The sequence below is a fragment of the Thunnus albacares genome, chromosome 23 (assembly GCF_914725855.1).
Source record: "Thunnus albacares chromosome 23, fThuAlb1.1, whole genome shotgun sequence".
Taxonomy (NCBI): domain Eukaryota; kingdom Metazoa; phylum Chordata; class Actinopteri; order Scombriformes; family Scombridae; genus Thunnus; species Thunnus albacares.
In genome coordinates this window covers 11,023,160-11,043,711 of record NC_058128.1, presented here as the reverse complement: position 1 = coordinate 11,043,711, position 20,552 = coordinate 11,023,160, and the positions used below count along the sequence as shown (strand labels likewise).

Sequence of the window (20,552 nt, the reverse complement as noted above, 5' to 3'; positions counted from 1 at the left end):
CTTACACTCACCTAAGGGTCTGCCCTTGTGCATATACATTGTTACAAACCCATGTGTGCTTTTAAATAACAGGAAATATCTGGTTTTAACAGCACAGTTCCCATGTAGCTGTCACAGAGTACAAAGAGTGCCGCTTTTCTCTCATTTGCATTAATTGGGAAGGCTTATACTGTATGTGGAGCATAGATAAGTTGGTCACTGCTCAGTGTTTTTACTTGTAAAAGAGATCACTGTAAAATATGATAGAAAATTACTCAGTCATGCTAGCAGCATGATCTCTCAGCAACTATTGGATGGATTGAAATTTTGTACAGGCATTCATGGTCCACAGAGGATAATGATAGGCTAATGATAATAATAATAACTTTATTTATATAGCACTTTTTAAAACATGTGACAAAGTGCTTTACACAGTCATAAAAACAAAAAGAGACCAGATTACCAGATAAATATTAAATAAAAGTAGAATTTATACAGTAATAATAACAAGTGAGGTTATGGCATGAATTACTAAAACACAAAGGTAAAATAAAAAGAGTAAACTGATTCAAGAGAGCAATTATAAAAAAGTGCATTTTAAAGAGAGATTTAAAAGAGCAAACTATATGAAACCTACTGACTTTCATGATCCCTCAATTATTCAACTAGTACCATCATCTTGTCAATATTTGAATTTGTGTAATACTTTGGTTTATGACCAAACACCTACAAAACTAATGACATTCTTGTCTCATGTAGCTGTGTTTAGTGCTGATTAGCAAATGTTAGAATGCTAACATGCTAAACTAAGGTGAGCATGGTAAATATTACCTTCTAATCATCAACATGTTAGCATTTTCAGAGTCAGTATTCGTCTTATGCTAAAGTAGCCTAACTTTTTTGGACAAAATTATCATGATGCTTCTAAAAACATTGTGACAATTTTCAAAGCTAATGAAATTGACTCTGTTTAGAGTTATCATGTTGCTATGATGTGTGTCATTGTTTTGTGTGCTTTCCTATAGCTTAAAGGGGTACTCCAGTGATTTAATATTGCACTTAATAAATAATGGTAAATATCAATCAAACAGCAGAAATGTAGATATCCAGACCTTTAGTTCCTTGCATGAGTGAGGCTCCAAACATCCTCGATCCTACAATTCCCATACTGCAGCTTGACTCTCCCTGCCTGGTAAGTGCCCACGCCCCACTTAAACTCCTTAAACTTAAAGTCCCCTATCCAACTTTTTTTCACAGGCCGCGTCATACTCACCATGACCAGTAAACTGATCTTCATGTATAAAACCAGCATAGTTTCCCTTAAACATCATGGATATTGGTACATAAATATCAATATTTTTTGGTGTGAGTTGGTCTTTTTAGGCTTTGCGTCATGCATTTCCTAAGTCAGAGCTTGGCCTCTGTGCTTCCGTCACCCTCGCGCTCTTCCCCATCTCCTCATTGCAAATGCAACACATCTCATATCCACACAGTCATACCACCTCTCCCAGCAGACAGTTCACTCTCCTCATTGCCCACACACACACACACACACACACACTCAGGATCTCACACAGTAACCCTGACCACTCACACCAGCATATTGTATTTTTAAAGACACAAAATAAATGAAAGTCAGTGAAGCTGTAAATACACGCTTGCTGAGTTGTTCACAGAGAGGTTAACAAGGAGTCGGGTCACAGATAACCGAAAAAAAGGAGGGCATTAAGTTATGTACTCTTCATCACTAACAGTGAAGAAAAATGACTCAACTTGACCTGGTGATTAGAGAGAACCATAGTCTTTTTGATGCTAATTTGCTTAAAGCTGACATTGTGCATTTTTTATCAGGGGTGAGAGCTTCTTAAATGAACTGGAATGAAAATGATTTGCAGTCTGCAGAGAAATGGCGACAGCGCAAAACTGAACTGATTTTTTTGGAAATAGAAAGCTCACTGTCAGTGCAGAGTTATCTTTGTTATCTGGGTTTTTTTTTTTAATTTGTTTGTGAATTCATCAGTGTTAGAGTGAGGTGAATTGGCTATTATGCAGAATGCTTCTTTTGGCTTTTTTTTCTCCTGCAGGTTCAGGGATTTGTGAAGAGAAAGTATACAGAATAATAACAACATAATTACACACAAATACACAGATACACACTATTAAAGACCTTCATTTACAATTGGACATCATCTTTTCCTCTGTATTCTCCCCCCACAGTATGAAATCTGCTGTTCATGTGGCACTAAGTCATGTTTTTCCAGCTTGCAGAGACTATGATGAATTTCAAATACACTCGGATGATGTATTCAGCAAATTTACCCCATACATTACCCTCTCCATGATTCGAAAGAAAGAAATATGCTTATTTATGCAGAAGCTTCTGCTCTCCAGTCTGCCCTTGTTTTCTGCCTGATGAACTGATTAATTCTCTATGAGGGCTATGAGAAACAGATATAAGGGAGTGAAGAGGGAAGAGGGATTTAGCGTAAGTGACAAGGTAACAGATTCCTGCTTGGTTTAAAAGAGAAATAATTCTTAGAGGCAGAAAACACAACAGAAAGTGCTAGAATGATTTCAATATAAAACTGTATTTCTATATTGGAAAATCATGAAATCCATGCCTAAGATTGAAACAAAACTACTTTCTTAAGCAAGAAATGATAACAGTGAGCAGCCTCTTCAGGGATCTCATTTGCTATGACTTCTGCTGATGTGGTTTTCCTCACATAATGCCCTCTTCAGCAACTCTTTGGCTACAGTCCACTAGAGGATGGTAGACCCTTTGAACCCACCGGTCACATGGCTCGATATCTCATCTCTGCTGCCGCACACCTCCATGGTGATGATGCGGCAAAAGCTGTGCGATCAAGGTTAATGAAAGTCGAAGCAGCCCGCAGATAACTGAGTTCACGCTGAAAACATAAGATGGTGGCCTTCCTGTTGGATGTCATCATCCTCACAGTCCAACGGTGACAGACTATTTTATCCCCCTATCCTGCTGCCACTCATCCTGGTTGTTGTCTCAATGCAAAATGTGCTCTTAGTCCACTTTTCTGGTTGAATAAATCTCTTAAAAAATGCTCTCCAACCAGCAAACATCATGGCTGAAAGTTGAAGCCAGATGCAGAAGATGTAGTTCCTCTGAGTACTGGATGTTGGCTCCAGAAAAACTCCCTCTCCTCTTTAAATTCATGGTTTTACGTGCCTGTATATAAATGCAAATTATAATTAATTCCACATCAATATTTAACGCAAAACTCAGGCATCCTGTTTTGCTAGAAATCAAAAGTGGAGAACAGCTGCATCGTGAGCCACTCAGAGGGCTATTTAGAGAGACACAATACTCGATACAAATGCTATACAACATAAACAGCGCACACCACCAACAGACAAACCTGGACTCACACCAAACTACAGTATCAGCTTGTTAGCAATCATAGCAGAGAGGGCAGAAGACGTCAGCAGACACTGTAATTATATTCTGGATGGAAAGCACAGAGACGACTGCGCTCATCCGTCTTCAATACTGACGTATGGAAAAATGAGAGGCGAGAGAGGGAGGCAGCATCCAGAGCTTGTCTCACGTTGACACCTGGAACTGCTCAATCTCCTACCTGGTGGAGGACAGAGCGGAAGAGAGAGAGAGTATGAATGTGTGAGTAAGAGGGGGAGAGAGATGGTTGGACAGAGAGGATGACAGGAAGCTTGACAAAATGGATGAAAGGAATGAGGATGAGAAGTTGGTTGATATGCAGAGTGTGTGTGACAGACTTAGAAGATGGAGGAAAGAGAAGCCGTCGTTGAAGTACAATAACTCTTGAGCTCATGCACACACATGCTGTACATGAATACACACACACACACACACACAAAATATGCAGTGTTATTCATTTTACATGGGGATTAATTTAATGTGTCCCCTCGCAAATAATCCCTTATCCAGGTAACTTTTTTTTTGGTTCCCTTATCAAAATGTGGCTTAAACCCAGTTGCATGTAGCCTATTGGTTGTCAGATTATCTCTCACCATAACAAGAACAACCAGAAAAATGCTAATAGGAAAGACTCACATTTAGATTCACAACAATGAGTGGAAATATTGCAAGCAGAGATGGAAGGTTACAACTCTCCTCCTGAAAGACGTTTTTTTTTTTTTTTTTCCAGGCAGATCTATTTTTTGCACAAGAAAAGCTCACCTGCAGCTGAGTGTTGAAGCAGCAGACTTTATTTCTCTATTCATTATTCATTACTCATATGAGCTCTATTTTAGAAGTAGCAGACCCAGCTATAACCTGCTAAAGATACTTTCTCCTCAAGCTTCTTTGCTGCAACGTGTGATGAAAATGAGAAAGGAGCCTCCTGTGCAGGAAGGGAAAGCAGACAGGATTTTGCAGTTCACAAATCTCTTTGAATCTTTTTTCAGATTTAAGGCTGTGTACACACTAAAACACACTCTGGACTTGAACAGGAAATAAGCAGATATATGATAGACACTTATAAATACACATTTATATAAGATAGCAAATTTTAGCTACAAATCCGCACAAACACTGGGCGTTCATGCACTTCTACTTCTCTACTTAGCATGTAGAGCTACATTTTTGTTAACTCTTTTTACTTGTCACTGCAACTTTTTGGCAAATACACAGATTTACACTGAAAGTTTGTCATCGCTGTGAAGCTCCCTCCCCCTCTGGGGAGAATCATGCCAATTTTCTTCTGTAGCACTCTGCATATGCCAGCCTGAATGTCCTGATTTTATGCTCACTGACTCTAGTCTTATCGCCGTATCCAATAAGAGGGGAAAAAAAATCTTATCTTAATCTTCATAATAACAAGCCCAGCTGTTATCACAACCACTGTCAACTAGTGTGAAAACCTGGCTTGAATTCAAAGGGTCTTTCAAGAAAATCTGCTGATACTTAACATGTTGCCCTTACAATACGTGTACATTAGCAAAACCGGACAACTGTTGAAACAGAAACATAAGCAGGTCTCTGCATTATGTCTGAAAATGGAGATTGATACAATATTTAGACATTGGTTTATTTGTGCATTTAACCATTACAACTTTTCCATTCTACTTTTTAATCTAGTAGGTCTTTAGCCATGCTAGCAGCATGGCTCTTTGGATAGCAGTGATGGTCTGTTGGTTGATTTCAAATCATCATTTTGTTCCAGACTGATATTTCTCAACAACTATTATGGTGTGTTCAAACAGAATGCGAAGCAAATTTTTCCCTCGCCTTATTCACATGTATTCGACTGCTTGGCCAATTATGTTTATTTGCCCCAAACAGCCAACTTTTTCAACTCGCGCAGACATATCCTAGCATCAATTTGCGCGGCCCCAGACAAAGTCTATTTGTGTCTTCACATTGACTTTGTATGTAACTGCGCATTTAAAATTTGCTTTGTGTTCTGTCTGAACACATAGGATTACCGGGATTACACATGGATTATCATGAAATTTGTCTCCAGACTTTCATGTCCCCTTCAGGATAAATTGTAATCACTTTGGTAATCCCTTAGCCTGCCCTTTAGCACCATCATCAGGTCAAAATTTCACTGTGTCCAATACTCCAGTTTTGGCAGTATCTTGACTGGCTAATTAGCAAATGTTAGCATGCTAACACTAAAATGGTGAACATGGTAACCATTATACCTGCTAAACATCAGCATGTTAGCATTGTCATTAGGAACATGTGAGCATGTTAGCATTTAGCTGTGCAGAGTGCAGCCTCACAGAGCTGCTAGCATGGCTGTAGACTCTTGTTCTTATAGTGAACAGCTGAAACATTAGACAGGACAACATTGCAAATGAATTACAAGACGCTGCCAATTCAGAATAGAAAATGAAAGTCAAACAAGTCAATACATCAAGATAGTCCCAAACAGATCCTCAAACAGCTGACATTTGTTGTTTCAGAGGCCTTGGGTTTAAAAAGATTTTCAAACATCAGACATCCTCTTGTTATGTAGATACACTGTGTGACTCCACAGAGAACAAGATTTAATAAAGGGCTCACTCGAAATTATACTTGTGCCATCATATCTTAGTAGTAATTTAACAAATACATGTAGAATGATACATTTTCACATGTTGGTGTCCTTTCTGTTATGGGTGTGCCTTTTGGTTGAAAGATGTAGACAATTTTGCTCTTATCTGTCAATGCTAATGATGCTAGCATGACAGAAGAAGGCCTATACTGCAGGGCCAGACTCATATTTAATGCATGTATGACTTCATCTACATAGAAACAACATTACAGAATGTCAGACCAATAGGAAATGATTCAACTGAAGGACATCACTTTATAATGAGACAAAAGAAAATACTATAAGCTATAAAAAAAGTATAAAGAAGGAAAATGGTCAAGTTGTTCTGTTCAGAAACAGATCAAATCAAAACACAACACATATTCCCACTTCTCTTCTGTGTTATTAGGCTACACCATAAAAAGCTGCCACCTCCCACACTAACACTAATAGGTACAACCATTCACGCATATGCAAACACACATACAAGTCTAAAAGGAATGGAGTCAATTGTATTAGCTGCATGACTGTCCCCCATGTCCGTGTGTGTTGCGTGTGTGTCACTATCGGCTGTCAACTTTCTTGTTTCTTCACATTTCCTCTGAAGGTTTTGCTGCAATTTATATATTTTTTTTATTTAATCTTGTACACTGTGGGTTTGTCAGCTGTTCTGTGCTGTACATTTTCCTCGTTTTCATTGTCTGTCAAGTGTCTAGACAGACAAGAGAGGCAGACAGAACAGAGCAGGTAGCAGAGTGAGTGAGATCATACACACACACAAAAAAAAGGGTCAACTTCTTACCACTGACCCAGGCAGCCTGGAGAAGAGGTCAGAGCTCACCACGGATGCAGCAGCAACCTCACTCTGCGTTTTCTCCTCCTTTCTGCAGCGATGACCTTTCTCCAGACTCGTCTATGGGGGAGGAAGGGAAGGGAGGAGAGGGGGAGCTGCAGAGTGAGGCCCAGTCACAACCACAACCACAGCCCCAACAGCAACAGCAGCAAGAGACTCAGCCACAGACTGAACCACCACAGCCACAGCCCCAATCTGAGCCCCAGTCGCAACCACAGACTCAACCACAGCCTTTGCCCGAAGTCAAACCTCAGCCAGAACCCGAACCGGAACCCCAGCCTACATCTGAGCCAGAGCCTGAGCCTAAGCCTGAGCCTGAGCCTGAGCCTAAGCCCCAAGTCGAGGCTCCGAGTGAGGAAGCAGCACAGGACGCCTCTAAAGTCCCGTCACCTAGCAGAGAGGAGCACACAGGGGGGGAGCAAGAGAAGCAGAAGACGGAAGAAGATGGGGAGGCAAACAGAAAGCAAGATGGAGAGGAGACACAGGCCGAACGACGTGAGGGCGAGGCAGCACAGGAGGAAGAGGAGGAGGAGGAAGGGGGAGGAGCAAAAGGAGGTGGTGCAGGGAGGAGAGCCAGTCTCCACCATACGGCCTCGCCCTTGAGGGTGCAGCGCAACGGGGCCGGCTCGCACTCCGCCACCTCCGACTATGAGCTCTCGCTTGACCTCAAAAATAAGCAGGTAGGGTTGTGTTGGGGATGGGTGGGTTGTGAGGGTTGGTGTGTTGTTTGGGTGAGGGGAGCGGGAGGGGGAGGGCGGCAGGTAACCTGGCTTGTGTGTACTGTACGTCTTGTGGTCTAACATGTTTGTGATGTTTAGTTTTCTGTCTGAAGTCGAGGAATTTTGGTTTGGGGGCAAAGCTGGGGTTTATTTCTGTCCGTTTGTCGTATTGATCCCTTTTGGCACTTTTAGACTTTCCAAACTGTATCTACTTCCTTTTCTTCATTATCATAAACCATCATTGTCATTGTCATGTCATCATTTCATCCTAACATGGTTTTGTCTTTCAACAAATTTGGATTGTGAAGGAGCGTATGATATTACTTAATCCCTAGGCATTTTACTGCTGTGGTGCAATTTACAGAGTGACTCATGTACATATGCACACATACAAATACACACATCAGGGTACAGTAATATAGAAACAATGTAAAAAAAAAAAGAGATACATGTATCTGCATGAATAAAAAGCCTTTTAATTTCTGTTTTTTCTGCTGCTTTATGATATTCAGTGGATGATGAAAAGCCCCAATTTGTCTTTTCCACGGAGAAGCATGTGACTGTTATCTGTTCTCATCTTATTACAGCCAGTTAAACTGATTTTGTCCTCTGAGCGTTTGATACTGATATGTCAATGAACTGTGACTGTATTTGGACATGCATTTCCATGCTCTCATGTCTGTGTTTTTATCATGCCGATCATCAGGGGCTCGGAAATCATCACATATTCATCTCCATTTCAAGGACCATCAGTCATTTGCTTTCCATTTTCATTGTCACCCATCTAACCAACATTCTTCAGTCCATGGATCTTCAACCAGGTAAGGCAGCAGAAACTTGTGGGGCTCCTAATGTCCTTCTGGTCAATATTCTACACTCCAACATAGATTTTTGTCAAGGTGAATACATTTAGAGCTGAGTGATTAGTCGATTCATCGATTAGTTGCTCGACAAAAGATCAATCTGCAACTATTTTGATAACTGATTGATCATTTAAAGGGACACTCCACCGATTTTACACACTCAATAGTTGAATAATGTCTTCTTTGGCTTTAGAAGGAGCTTTCCAATGTTTGATATTGATGTAATAGTGATGTCATCAGCGCTATCTTGGCTTGGGCTTGAGACTTAACATTTTTAACAGAATAAGGGGGCATTTGGGAGGAATCAAAGGTGTAATGAAAGATGCTATCAAGTTGCATTATGGGAAATGTAGTGTTTTTGGGACTAAAAGTAGAGCTCCTTCTCTGCTCCTTCGATTTTGACCATTAAAAGATGTGTTTTTTGTAAGATCCCCAACTCTATGCAAGTGCAATATCAAATGGCTGTAGTAGCCTACCCCTTAAGTCATTTTTTAAGCAGAAATACCAAACATGTGCTGATTCCACCTTCTCAAATCTGTGGATCTGCGGCTTCTCTTAGATTTATAACACTGTAAGTTCAAACAGAACAAGACATTTGAAGATGTCACCTTGAACTCTCGGAAACTGCAATGGGCATTTTCCAATATCTTCTATGTTAATAGACCAACCAATTATCTGCAGACTAATAGACAATGGAAATATTAGTTAGTCGTAGCCCTAAAGATATCCGTTGCACATCATGCAGGGTATTTTTAAAAGTTCCAAATTTACAATGTTCATGGATTAATTTGTTTCTTTATAAGACACAAAGGTTGCTGACCTCCCTCCCTCAAGTCTTGACTTGCAATTCTGTCACTCTAAGTGTGGTGTGGCACACTTGGCCACACTAAATCAATAACACAGAACAATCCATAAAAGCAGCCCTGGTATTAAGTGTTTCTTAGTCTCAGGTCACCAGCTACAGACTGTGAAAGTAAATCAGAGGTGAGACAGTTGGTGTCATTTGGATGTTTGTTTAATTCTAAGGTATGTGAATGAGCTATACAAAAATGTAAAATGAGCTGCAAAAGAATACTAGAATCCCCTTTCTAGTAACTGGCCAATGAAACTAATGTATTTCAGTGACATGGTTGCTTTATTTCACTCTCTGTTGGCTCCATTATCACCAATTTTTCACTTCATGTCCTTAACACTTCCCTATTCGAGACTCTGTGCTCTTTTAACCTCAGCTCAACCCGTGTCTCCCTCTCACCTCCGTTCCCACTCTTTTAATCTCACATCTGAAACGCCTTCCTTCCACTATCTCCCTGTCAACGATGCTGGAGATACGCAATCAGTGAGATTGATCTTCTGTCTGTACAGCTGGGGGTGCAGGGGCTTGATGCATCCACAGATCAATGTCAGAGTAATTGGATCTGTGGGGCGATACCTTGATTGCAATGGAAGAACCTCATGACTGAAGTATTTGAGCGTTCATTCACTTTAGGTTGAGCGTTCAATATGCAGAAACCCCCTTTACTTTAAAAAAAATGGCTTAAATGTCATTTTAGAAGTACAATATTATAATTTATAAATCAATATAGAGGAATATTGGTTAATTAACATGTTATTTTCATGCCATGGGGCAATTTTTTATTGAGATAAATGAACAAGTACTAATTCCGCATCATATGGTTTACTAGAAGAAGAAAAAAACAACAACTCTAAGTCAGTGGTGGAGTAACAATTCATTTATTCAAAACAATTTTTTTTTTTTTTTACAGCCTTAGTATTACTGGGAAAATTTGTGGAGTCAGTGTACTGTTTGATCTGTTTTGTGAAAACCAAAATGTTAGGCCTTTTACCTATAAATTTTTATATATGGATGTAACATTTAGCCGATGAAATTATAATATTAGAATTTAGAATTCAAATTAATATGTTTTTCCAGGATGCCAAATAGTACATGTTTCCAAAATAATACAATATTATGACTATTGCTGATAAAAACACACAAGTTATTTTTTTTAAAAAATTACAAAAGTGCAATACCAAATATGATGAACAACAGTCTCAGGGGAACAACACCAGTACAATTTATATTAACGTCCTTCCTCATCTCTATAAGGGATCATTCACTATTATCTCAAATGGGAAAGAGTTTGTTTCATCTGTGATTGGAGGGAACAGGACTGTTTAATAAACTGAGAACACAATTTTATTATTATTGTTATTATTATTATTATTATATACTATTATTAAGTTTAAGTTTAATCCCACCCACTCACTGCAACACAGATTATTTTACTGTAAATCTCTAAATCCCCAAACCCTACAGGAGAATTCCTCATGTAAACAATTATGTTACTGACTAAAACCATATTTAAAAAGTTGAAGTTGAAGATAAATTTTGTTTAGTTGTGTGTGTTCAGTTGTGTTAAGTGAACCAGTGTTTCTCAGACTAATTTGCTGTCCACACTTTGATTTACTGAGTCTGTTTAAATTGTCTCCGACAAAGCCGTAAGAACACACCACTGTGTGTTTTTCCTTGTTTATATAGCAACAACAAGTTTGTGAAAAAGTTGTTCATCAAATGGAGAGGTCTTGGAAATGTAAGTAATCCATGCTACTGCAAAACCTTTAGTTTTACAGGATGATGAAGTGATAGGTGATGAGACCTGACTTTAAATGCCTGCTCCTGCTCCGTAATTGCTGCTAATCTCTGCTTGACTAATTGAGGTTCCCATGAATCAAAAGGCATTTATCTCCATAAAGTGTAACATTTGGCAGTGAAAACTTCAAACTGGCAGCTTGTATTCACTCATAATTGCAATTAAATACGCAAGTTACATGGAAGAAATGTCGAACAGGGATCACGTTAGGGTTAAGATCTTCTAAGGGATAAGTTTAAATGTTTAGTAGCTTGTCTTAAAACTGCTGATGCAAAAAAGCATGAATTAGCAAATGTGATGACATTGTTCAGTATGTTGCTGCTGAGAGCAGAGAAAATATATCATCTCAGTTTTGGCCACTCTGATGAGACTAGTTTTGCTGTTTGAGGCGATATAATCTAATCCTATTTTTTCATTCATTCTAAGTTTTTTATATGTCAGAATCAGTCTGTCATTTTTTAACTGATTTTTTTCAAGGATGTATCAGCTAAACGGATCACCATAAGCTGATGGCATTGAGTCTTTTATTATCGTCTTCATTTTGTAATACAGTCAGCATTAGTTGTGTTCCAGTTTTTGCTGTTATATAATCATCTCATTAATCATGCAGATGTTTCTGTGCTGTAAGACAGTGTGCCTTAGCATGAAAGCTAATAATCACGGCTTTGCATTTTGCCCTGAATTTCTGCAGCATGTAAGATCTAATAATCTATGGTTTTACTTAGGCATGAGTCGTTACATTTAAGGGTTAGACCCTTAATCAGTATTTTAGAAATGATTGATTCATGGCAGAAAGAACAAATAGTATTTTAATGGAAAAGACCAACATTTTGGGAATACGCTTCATTTCTTTGTTGCCAAGAGTTAGATGAAAAGATTGATACCACACTCACACACCTGTCCCTCAAATATTAAGTTATAGCCAGTAGCCAGTTAGCTTAGATTAGCATAAAGACTGTGAACTGGGGGGAACAGCTAACCTGGCTCTAACAGTAACAAAATCCACCTACTAGCACCCTTAAAGCTCTCTAATTAACATGTTTACATCATTTGTTTAATTTGTACAAAAACCAAAGGGTACGCCTTGGCTGGGAGCAATGACTTCCTGAGTCTTGACATCACTGAGAGTTTGCCAGGCAACCAGCAGTAACTCCAGAAGAAAGTGAATAAGTGTATTTCCTAAAATGTCAATCTATTCCTTTAAATGTATTCTTTTGTGTCTTTTGTGAGTGTTACTTTACTGTTAAAAGTATGTATAAATTCAGTAAAATGGATGAACAGGATTCTCAAAGTCACAAGCTTGCCCTTTATTAATTTAGTGTAATAAATTAAGTGCAAATGTCACGAGTAAAACAGTGTGTATAATGCAGCTTTAACATTGTTAAGTAGAGTTATAAGGCAGACATTTAATACCAGGTTATATCATAATAATAAAATATGTATGAATTAATAATCATGGCAAAATATGTTCCTCAAAATCACAAAAAGAAAAAAGCTACTGTGTATTGTTGTCTTGAGGTTGACATATAATTTGGGGACACGTTTCCATTTGAAGCACAAACAACTAAAACACACTCCTTTTTGAAAGCTTCTGGGTATTAAAGTGAAACTTTGCCAATTTTCAACCAGCATTGTATCATTACAAAGTGGGTAGTATATGCAAATGAACAATGTTTAACTTCCCTCCATGTTGCCTGCACCCAGAGCTCCCCACTCATTTGCTGGCAGATCTGCTTTAGACTACAAGCTATGTTTCCACATTTTCTGTAGTGGTGCCTTCAAAGACAGTAAAATGTGGGTCTCACAAAACACTCCTGCCTACCATGTTACACTAGCGATAGGGAAAAGCAGACACTACTAGCTGCTGAGTTTCTCCATGACAACACTAACACAAAAAAAACCCCACTAGCTTTACAAAATAATGTCAGAGCAGAGGTGTGGCGCAGAGCTAAGCAACAGCCTCAGCCAAATGTAGACATACTTCAGCTGCTGAGTTTTGAGGAGAAAACTACCACCAGAGCTGCAGCACAGCCGTAGCTGAAATAGAGGCACTGCAGCTGGGGTAGCTTTGCAGCTTGACTGGTGCCTGCCTGCTGATGATTGTCAATCTTTGTGGTGCTGTGGTAAACCTGACTTTGTTTTCTGATAGAATATTATATCAGGCTTTGCCAACTTTGAATACAGAACAGAACAACAGCAACTGTGTCTTACCTGTAACTCGCAAAATAAGTAAAAGAAACAGTGTTTGCTTGCACAACATTTCGATAATGAAAATGTTTTGTAAATGAAAATTAGCCTTAGTAAAGAGATATAACACTGCACTAACTTTGTCTTTGATGCTAATCTGGCTGTGAACACACCATCAATAGAGTCAGTCTGATTGGACAAAACACCCACAATGCATTCTGGTTGTTGTAGGATTCCTCCTTAATAGCAGTATGGGGAATCTACAGCCTTTTTCTCAGTTTCCTATAGTCATAGGGCACAAATTTCCTAAATAATTGCATATTTCTGCTATATAGGTGTTAGTTTTAAGAAATCATCTGTGCATTTTTGCCTTTAATATTTCATATAGAGTCAGAGAAAGTCCCATATTTCAAGCCAAGATATCTACCTTCACTGTCTGAAGCCCAAAATCAGCCAGTGTTCCTTGAGCTCAAAAATATTTGAAATGTCTCTGCATTTGAGCTAAAATTTCTATTTCAATGGGATCATTACGTAAAATCTCCATTATAAGCTTATATCAACCCCATATCATTTGGAATTATATTTGACTTAACTATTGAGTTAAATATTTACATGTCTCCTTTATCCTCACTTATGTATCCTTTATAAAACCATTTCACCTTTTTCTTGTTCACCCTCAACCCTCAAACTTTGTGTTAAATCTTTCAGTACATACTCCACTTTTTTCTACACACACTGCAGTCTTAGCACCATTTTGTACTGGATTGTTTTCCACCTTTTATTCCCCTCATTGAAATGGGAACATGAGGTCAGCATGGTGCTGATCTGCCCGTCAGAATCGATTTAGAGACCCTGGTGGAACAGAGCAGTGCCACCACCGCGTCTCCGGAATAATCTCTCTCCATCAGCGCTTAGTGAAGTGATCAGAGGTAGAACTGACAGTCGGCTAATGGGGGGGATTTTCAGCTGTGCCACTCTTAGTGCAATCACCCGTGTCAGCATCTCTTTCTGTATCTTACCTTCTCCTCAACACCCTGAGCCACTTGGCTTGTTGTGTCTTCAAGTGCTCTGCTCATCTGTGTTTTTGCTATTCATTTGTTCGACCCTTTTCTACATTTCCCTATATCATACAGACGCTGGCATCAAATCCATTCCTCCATCCATCATGTTACAGCTTGCTGTGGTGGCTGTAATGCCATACGAATGGAAAAGTGTATAATATACACATTCTGGTAAAGAAAGCAACATGAAACAAATGGTTTATTTATTTATTATTTATTTATTTAACCTTTATTTCTCTGAGAGCAATGCTCTCTTTTTCAGGAACGCCCCGATCACATTCACACAGTTACACATTCATACCTGGGAGCTGCCTAGTACAACCACAGTCTGATCTGCCAGCCACCGAGCAGCTCCACTGGAGCGGTTGGGGTTAAGGGCCTTTCTCAAGGGCACCTCAGTGGTGGTAATGAGGGGGGGGAGGCAGAGGCAAGAGTTGCTTCTTCACTTTCCCCACCCAGATTTATCTTGCCGGTCCAGGGGATTGAACAAACTCGCTTCTCTAACCTTTAGGCCACCACTGCCCCACAATTCTTCTTCCCTGACCCAGCTTACGCAGAAGGCAAAACAAACAAGCTCGACTGCCACATTTAATCAAAAGCAGCCACACTGATCGCCATTTCTCACTTTCAAGGGCACCTCTGCAGTGGAACTCTTTGCACAATCTGTTTTAATGAGGGACACCTTTCTGAGTAATGAGGTCAATCATATTACCTCTGCTCCTGTTTTTTAAAGACAAAACCTACTAAAGGTCTATTTTGGAGCGGGGTAATGTTGATAAGGCTAACCTTGTCGTTTTAAGAATGCATACAGCGCAGTCACAGAACAATCCCGATTAAAAAGTGATGAGTATTCAGGGTGAGTTCGACCGGTCCACAAGAGTTGACAGTAATGTACTCTACTGAGAAGTCGCCATCAGCAGATACAGTAGCGCTCAAAACTGGTGTCCTATTCAGAAACCACCTTAATATTCTCAGTCCGTCTCACTTTGCTCACAGAGGCTCTGCAGTGAAATATATATGGAGTAGATAAGATGGATTTTCAGTGTCATTCCACTTTTCTAAAGAGCTTTGTATGTGATTCTGTTCCTCCAATGACAACGGGAGAGGCTGCATCTTGTTAAACTAACCACTTATCACAAATTGCAAACCCTCAAGGCATCACAGCCTATCGGTGCCTCTTTGCACAAGTCCAATATGAGGTGGTTGGGTGACTTTGTCCAGGACTAAAGCGAAAGGAGATTAGCAGCAGAAAGTCATTTTTTGATCCGCTGTGGCCACAGTAACCATAGGTTCAGTTGCATTTAAATTTACAGGAGGGATATTTTACTTGGACGAAATTAATCCTCATGTATGCAGTACATCACCCTGATACAAGAAGCCAGCTCCAAATCCTTCAGAGAAAACGGAGGGAGGGAACAACAAGCATCTCTATTTCCTAGAATTAAATGCTATTTTTAATGTGCACTTTAAATATATTTTTATGCAGCATATTTAGAACATGTACATTTTTTCATATTTGTAAGAAGCAGAATATGACACTGTTATTCTTTCAAATCCAAAACCTCCTCCGCACACGTGCCCTCGTTAAAGTTAGAGCAGAAACAGAATTATATTCATTGATTTAGACTAAAGGAAAGGATTTCAAAAGATATGCACTACACAGAGTGACTTGAGAAGATAAGAGCGCTTTCTGGGCACCTCAAAAGATACTGACACCCTGATTGTTCTGGGAAACTCAAAGAGGTTTCATCTAGTGTTTGAGCTGCTGCCAGATGAGGATGGCTATATTACATCTCTATCTATTTCCCACAGCATTTGAGCAATTTTTTTTCACAGGCAAGATTAATGGCTTGTTCAGTTTCAGACAATTTAAAGTTGTGTGGAGGACCTCTCTATGGAATTCGCAGAGATTATGAGTTCTATTTTCTGAGGAAAAGAACAGTTTGTCCAAATGCCATGAGTCAGCTATTACTGCTCTCTGTTTCAAACTGTGGCTTTGACCAAACTGTATACACATCACAAGGCCACTCAGCAAAATAGAATTACTGAATGCATCTGAGTATATCTGAATTTGTAATACTTTAGTATTTAATTTTTGCCTATTCTATCCAAAAACTGGACTTCTTTCATCTCTTGGGATTTTCATTTATTTTTTTCCCACCACAGTTTTCTCATTCCTCTTCTGCTGTTCAACTCATTCATTTTCCACCCACACTCCACCTGTTTTTCCACACCTCTTTTCAGCCTGCTTTCAACTCATATACGCTATTCATCTTCCATGCACCACAGAGACAGACAAGAGAATATTAAAAAAAACCTGGTAGTGACATGGCATTCAGGCTACCCTCTTGCAAATATAAATGATACATTTGTGGGAGTCAGTGGCACAGAACACTTTTTGACCTTCGGCAAATTAAATTTTCTTAACTACCTGTGTATACTTTGTGTTATGCAATTTCTCTTCAATATGCAGCTATCACTGCAATAGTTATAATACAGTTCATGACTGAGTCCACATTTATATTTCTACCAGTAATTGCAGATTGTTCTGATAAGTATCTGGTGACATGTTTAAGTTTCATAAAAATCAATTTCATAAAAAAGCTTGACTGTATCCAATTTTTCTTCAGCTCAGAACTTGACAATACAACATTACTTTTCTGTCACTCATATGTTATTGGCCATTATCTCCGCTTTGAAAATTCAAAAATACAACAGAATTTTCACCAATTCAATATTTTCCTTTTGTATCCCTCTGTCCTGTGCTTTCTAGATCGAAATGTTAGAGCACAAATACGGTGGCCACCTCATCTCTCGCCGTGCTGCCTGCAAGATCCAGACTGCCTTCCGCCAGTACCAGCTCAGCAAGAACTTTGAGAAGATCCGCAATTCGCTGCTGGAGAGTCGTCTGCCTCGGCGCATCTCCCTGCGCAAGGTCCGTGTGCAAAACACGGAGGGTTTCTCTGCTGAACGGGCCCTGGCAGAAGGCTGTAGCTTGGCAGGTATCCCATTGGTGCGCTCACCATCTCTGCCTGCCACAGTTGGTGGCACTCTGACCGACCTGGAAGACTCATTCACTGAACAGGTCCAGTCACTGGCAAAGTCCATAGACGATGCACTCAGCAACTGGAGCCTGAAGACCATGTGTTCACTGCAAGAAGGCGGCACTTATCAGTTCAGTGCCGACTCCTTCAGTGCTGCAGCAGCTACTGCTGCAGGAGTAGGAGGTGGAGGAGAGGGAAGTGGTGTGGGAGAGTCAACAATTCATCAAGGCCCGGTGGACCCAAGTGACCTGTCAAGAAGCGCAAGCAAGCTGCTGATGGCCTTCCGGGATGTGACAGTGCAGATTGACAGCCAGAACTTCCGTGTTTCATCTTCAGTCATGGAATCGTCCACTTCTGTCACCCTCGGCAGCTGCATCCAACAAGAAGGAGCCTCCACAACTGTCACTGCTACTTCCACATCAACAAACTCTACCCCAGCCTCCATTCCACCTTACCCTTCACAAGAACCTCCTCCTCCCCCAGCAGAAGTTCCAGCTGAACCCATAGATCCCCCTCCGCCCCCACAAGAGCCCCCACCACCCCCAGAATTAGAGATAGAAGGAGGCGATCAGGATGTTGAATTCCCCGCTCCCCCTCCGAGTGAAGAAGAGCTTGAGGAGGAGGAGCAACCTCCCTTGACCCCTCTGGACAAGATGGCTGCCCCTCAGAGTCCAGAGGAGGTGATGGTGGTGCTGCCGCCGCCACCACCACCAACAACAGAACTCCCTCAGGCCCCTCCACCACATGAGGCTGTACCATTGGGGAGCTCTCCTGTGGTAGAGCCGCTGGAGGTCAAGAGGTGTGGTTCTGAGATGGCAGACAACAGCTCGGAGCAGATGAGCAGCAGCAGCACATCCACAGAGGCACGCTCCACTTCTGAAGCCTCATCCAAGGAGGCCCTGCAGGCCATGATCCTCAGTCTGCCACGCTACCACTGTGAGAACCCCACCAGCTGTAAGTCACCCACGCTGTCTACTGACGTCATGCGAAAGCGCCTCTACCGCATTGGCCTGAACCTCTTCAATGTGTGAGTAACCACTATAGTTTTTTATGTTTTTTTTTTAAATTTTCAGATCATTCCAATTAAATTTGACAGTAACTGATTTAGGTCTGTGATCATTTCAGAAGTGATCGGTTCTGAATCAGTGCTAATTGCCCTAGAATTTCCATTGCCCAGCCCTGATTAGTTGCACTGACACACAAAATGAATGATCACAAAGAGATTTGGACATGACAGAACAGTGTCTCGTATTCTCTTTCTTAATGAATTTTAGAACACTGAAATGAACCTTCCTTTCTTCCTTCCTTCCAAATTTTTAAAGGCAGTACAATAAGCTAGAGTAGGATTTCAAACCGTAATTTATACACACATATGATCAGATGCTAAATTAAGTCATGTAGAAATTATTTTTAGAAGACAATACGGTATATACAGTGAGATTTATAAAACAGTTTGTACATCAAGTCCTTTTTAAGTACCTGAAGTTTGACGGGGCCCTCTGGACTCAAAGAGCAAAGAAAAGCACTTTATGCTCACAGGTCCCCATTGTGCTGAAAGAACAAACAGAATGAAACCCAAGTCCCAAGCTAGATCTGAGGTGTCGTCTTTCTTCTCAGAGAGACAAATTAGAAAGGTGATAAAAAGAGAGGGGATGAATTATTTAGATCTAAAAGTGTGAAGATTGATTTGTAAGAGGGAAGGAATGAAATGAGAGTACCTGGTTGAGATGAGATAATACAGTTAGGGATAACCTAATATGGGTAGATACAGCTGTACCCAGACAATTGACCATTTGCCAAGCCTTGTTGCTATGTTTGTCAAGCTTTCCATTCTTGCACTTAATATACAGTTTACAATGGTAACAATGGCAGATTTACTACTCACAATTAACTGTAATTTAGTTAAACAGCATCCTTGATTTCAGACAGTTTGACAACATCAGGCTTTTCATTTCTAGTTGACAATCAATTTTGCCAGCTGAAATGACAACTGTTGTTAGCAATTTAATCAGCTATAGCTAGCTTGCACAGCTCTTCTGTTTGAATCATCTTAAAACAATGATCTTTATCTACAGGATGAGAAGTAGCTGATGTTATGTTGCATAACTTTGGCTATATTTGCAGGAATATCAGCTTCCCCAAATCCAGTGAAGAGCAGGACAGAGCTGCTAATATTACCCAAAATTTGGATAGTGGGGATGTACAGTACCGCACAGTGCATGTTTTTTTACACAGTGAATTTTTAATGTAACCTGTGGCCTTGCAAGCAGCTAATGTAGTTAGCCAATATGCTCCTTGGCCTTACCATGGAGGAAGGGTTATTTATAAGCTAGTTAGCTGGACATACTAATGACTGCAGTTTATGTTAGAGTAGACAAATGTTACTGTACTGCACTGTTTAATCCATTCTTCACTCATTTGTTCTTGAAAAGGCTAGAAAAAAGGACACTTCCTTCCAAACTCTTTAAAATGCCAAAAGTCATCACTCATTACAGCCACATGCATGCCACTTCAACATGTGGAGGAGTCCTACTTAAGGATTCAAAGCTATGATTGGATTAATTGTTATTAGGGGGAGAGGTTTAGCAAATGGTCAGTTAGGATGTGAAGAGCATCTCCAACTACTGCAGTTTTCTGTTTTATGAGAACTTGATGATGCAGTTTATCTTGTGCTAGGTACCTCTTCTCAAAATGCCTCTTGAATGTCAAGAACCCAGGCTCTTAGTGTAAAACCAAAGACATTTTTGTCACCATTGCATTCTCCTCCATGGCTTCACAAATAGTCAGAAGAAAAAGATCCTTTCTGTCTTGAAACTTTGTTTATGTCTGCTGGTTGCGGCTTTTCAGGTATTCCGAATTCAGTTCCCCTCGCTGCCTAGTGAAGAGTGACAAAGTCAAAACCAGATAAGAACTTCCCAAGACGCACTCCAGACAGGTGCAAGGTGGTTACATGGCAGCAAGAGATAGGAAGAAAAAGTGTTGCCATGGTGACAACTGTGCATAAGGGCCAGCACTGACTGAATCTGTTCTGTTGATCTGTTGACAGAAACACTGAATCCTTGAGATATGTGTCGAACTAAATCAGTTTAGTTGTAGGAAGTAGAAAGTTTGTTGGCCTATGACGTCCAGCCAGTTATCATCTAAAAGACCAATTATA

The 20,552-nt window shown here is 40.1% G+C and overlaps 1 protein-coding gene across 4 annotated transcripts in view; it reads left to right on the top strand.

Moving 5' to 3' along the window:
* The window catches only part of iqsec3a (IQ motif and Sec7 domain ArfGEF 3a), a 116,328-nt gene that overhangs the window by 56,288 nt on the left and 39,488 nt on the right, over positions 1–20,552 (top strand). For 2 of the 4 annotated variants that reach the window (XM_044343630.1, XM_044343631.1), the window contains exons 3-4: positions 6,908–7,550; positions 17,125–18,422. In XM_044343630.1, coding sequence (XP_044199565.1) covers positions 6,908–7,550; positions 17,125–18,422 — 1,941 coding nt within the window. Of the gene's footprint in view, positions 1–6,907; positions 7,551–8,321; positions 8,411–17,124; positions 18,423–20,552 lie in introns of those variants that run through there. The other 2 variants (XM_044343632.1, XM_044343633.1) reach the window with 2 other exon arrangements.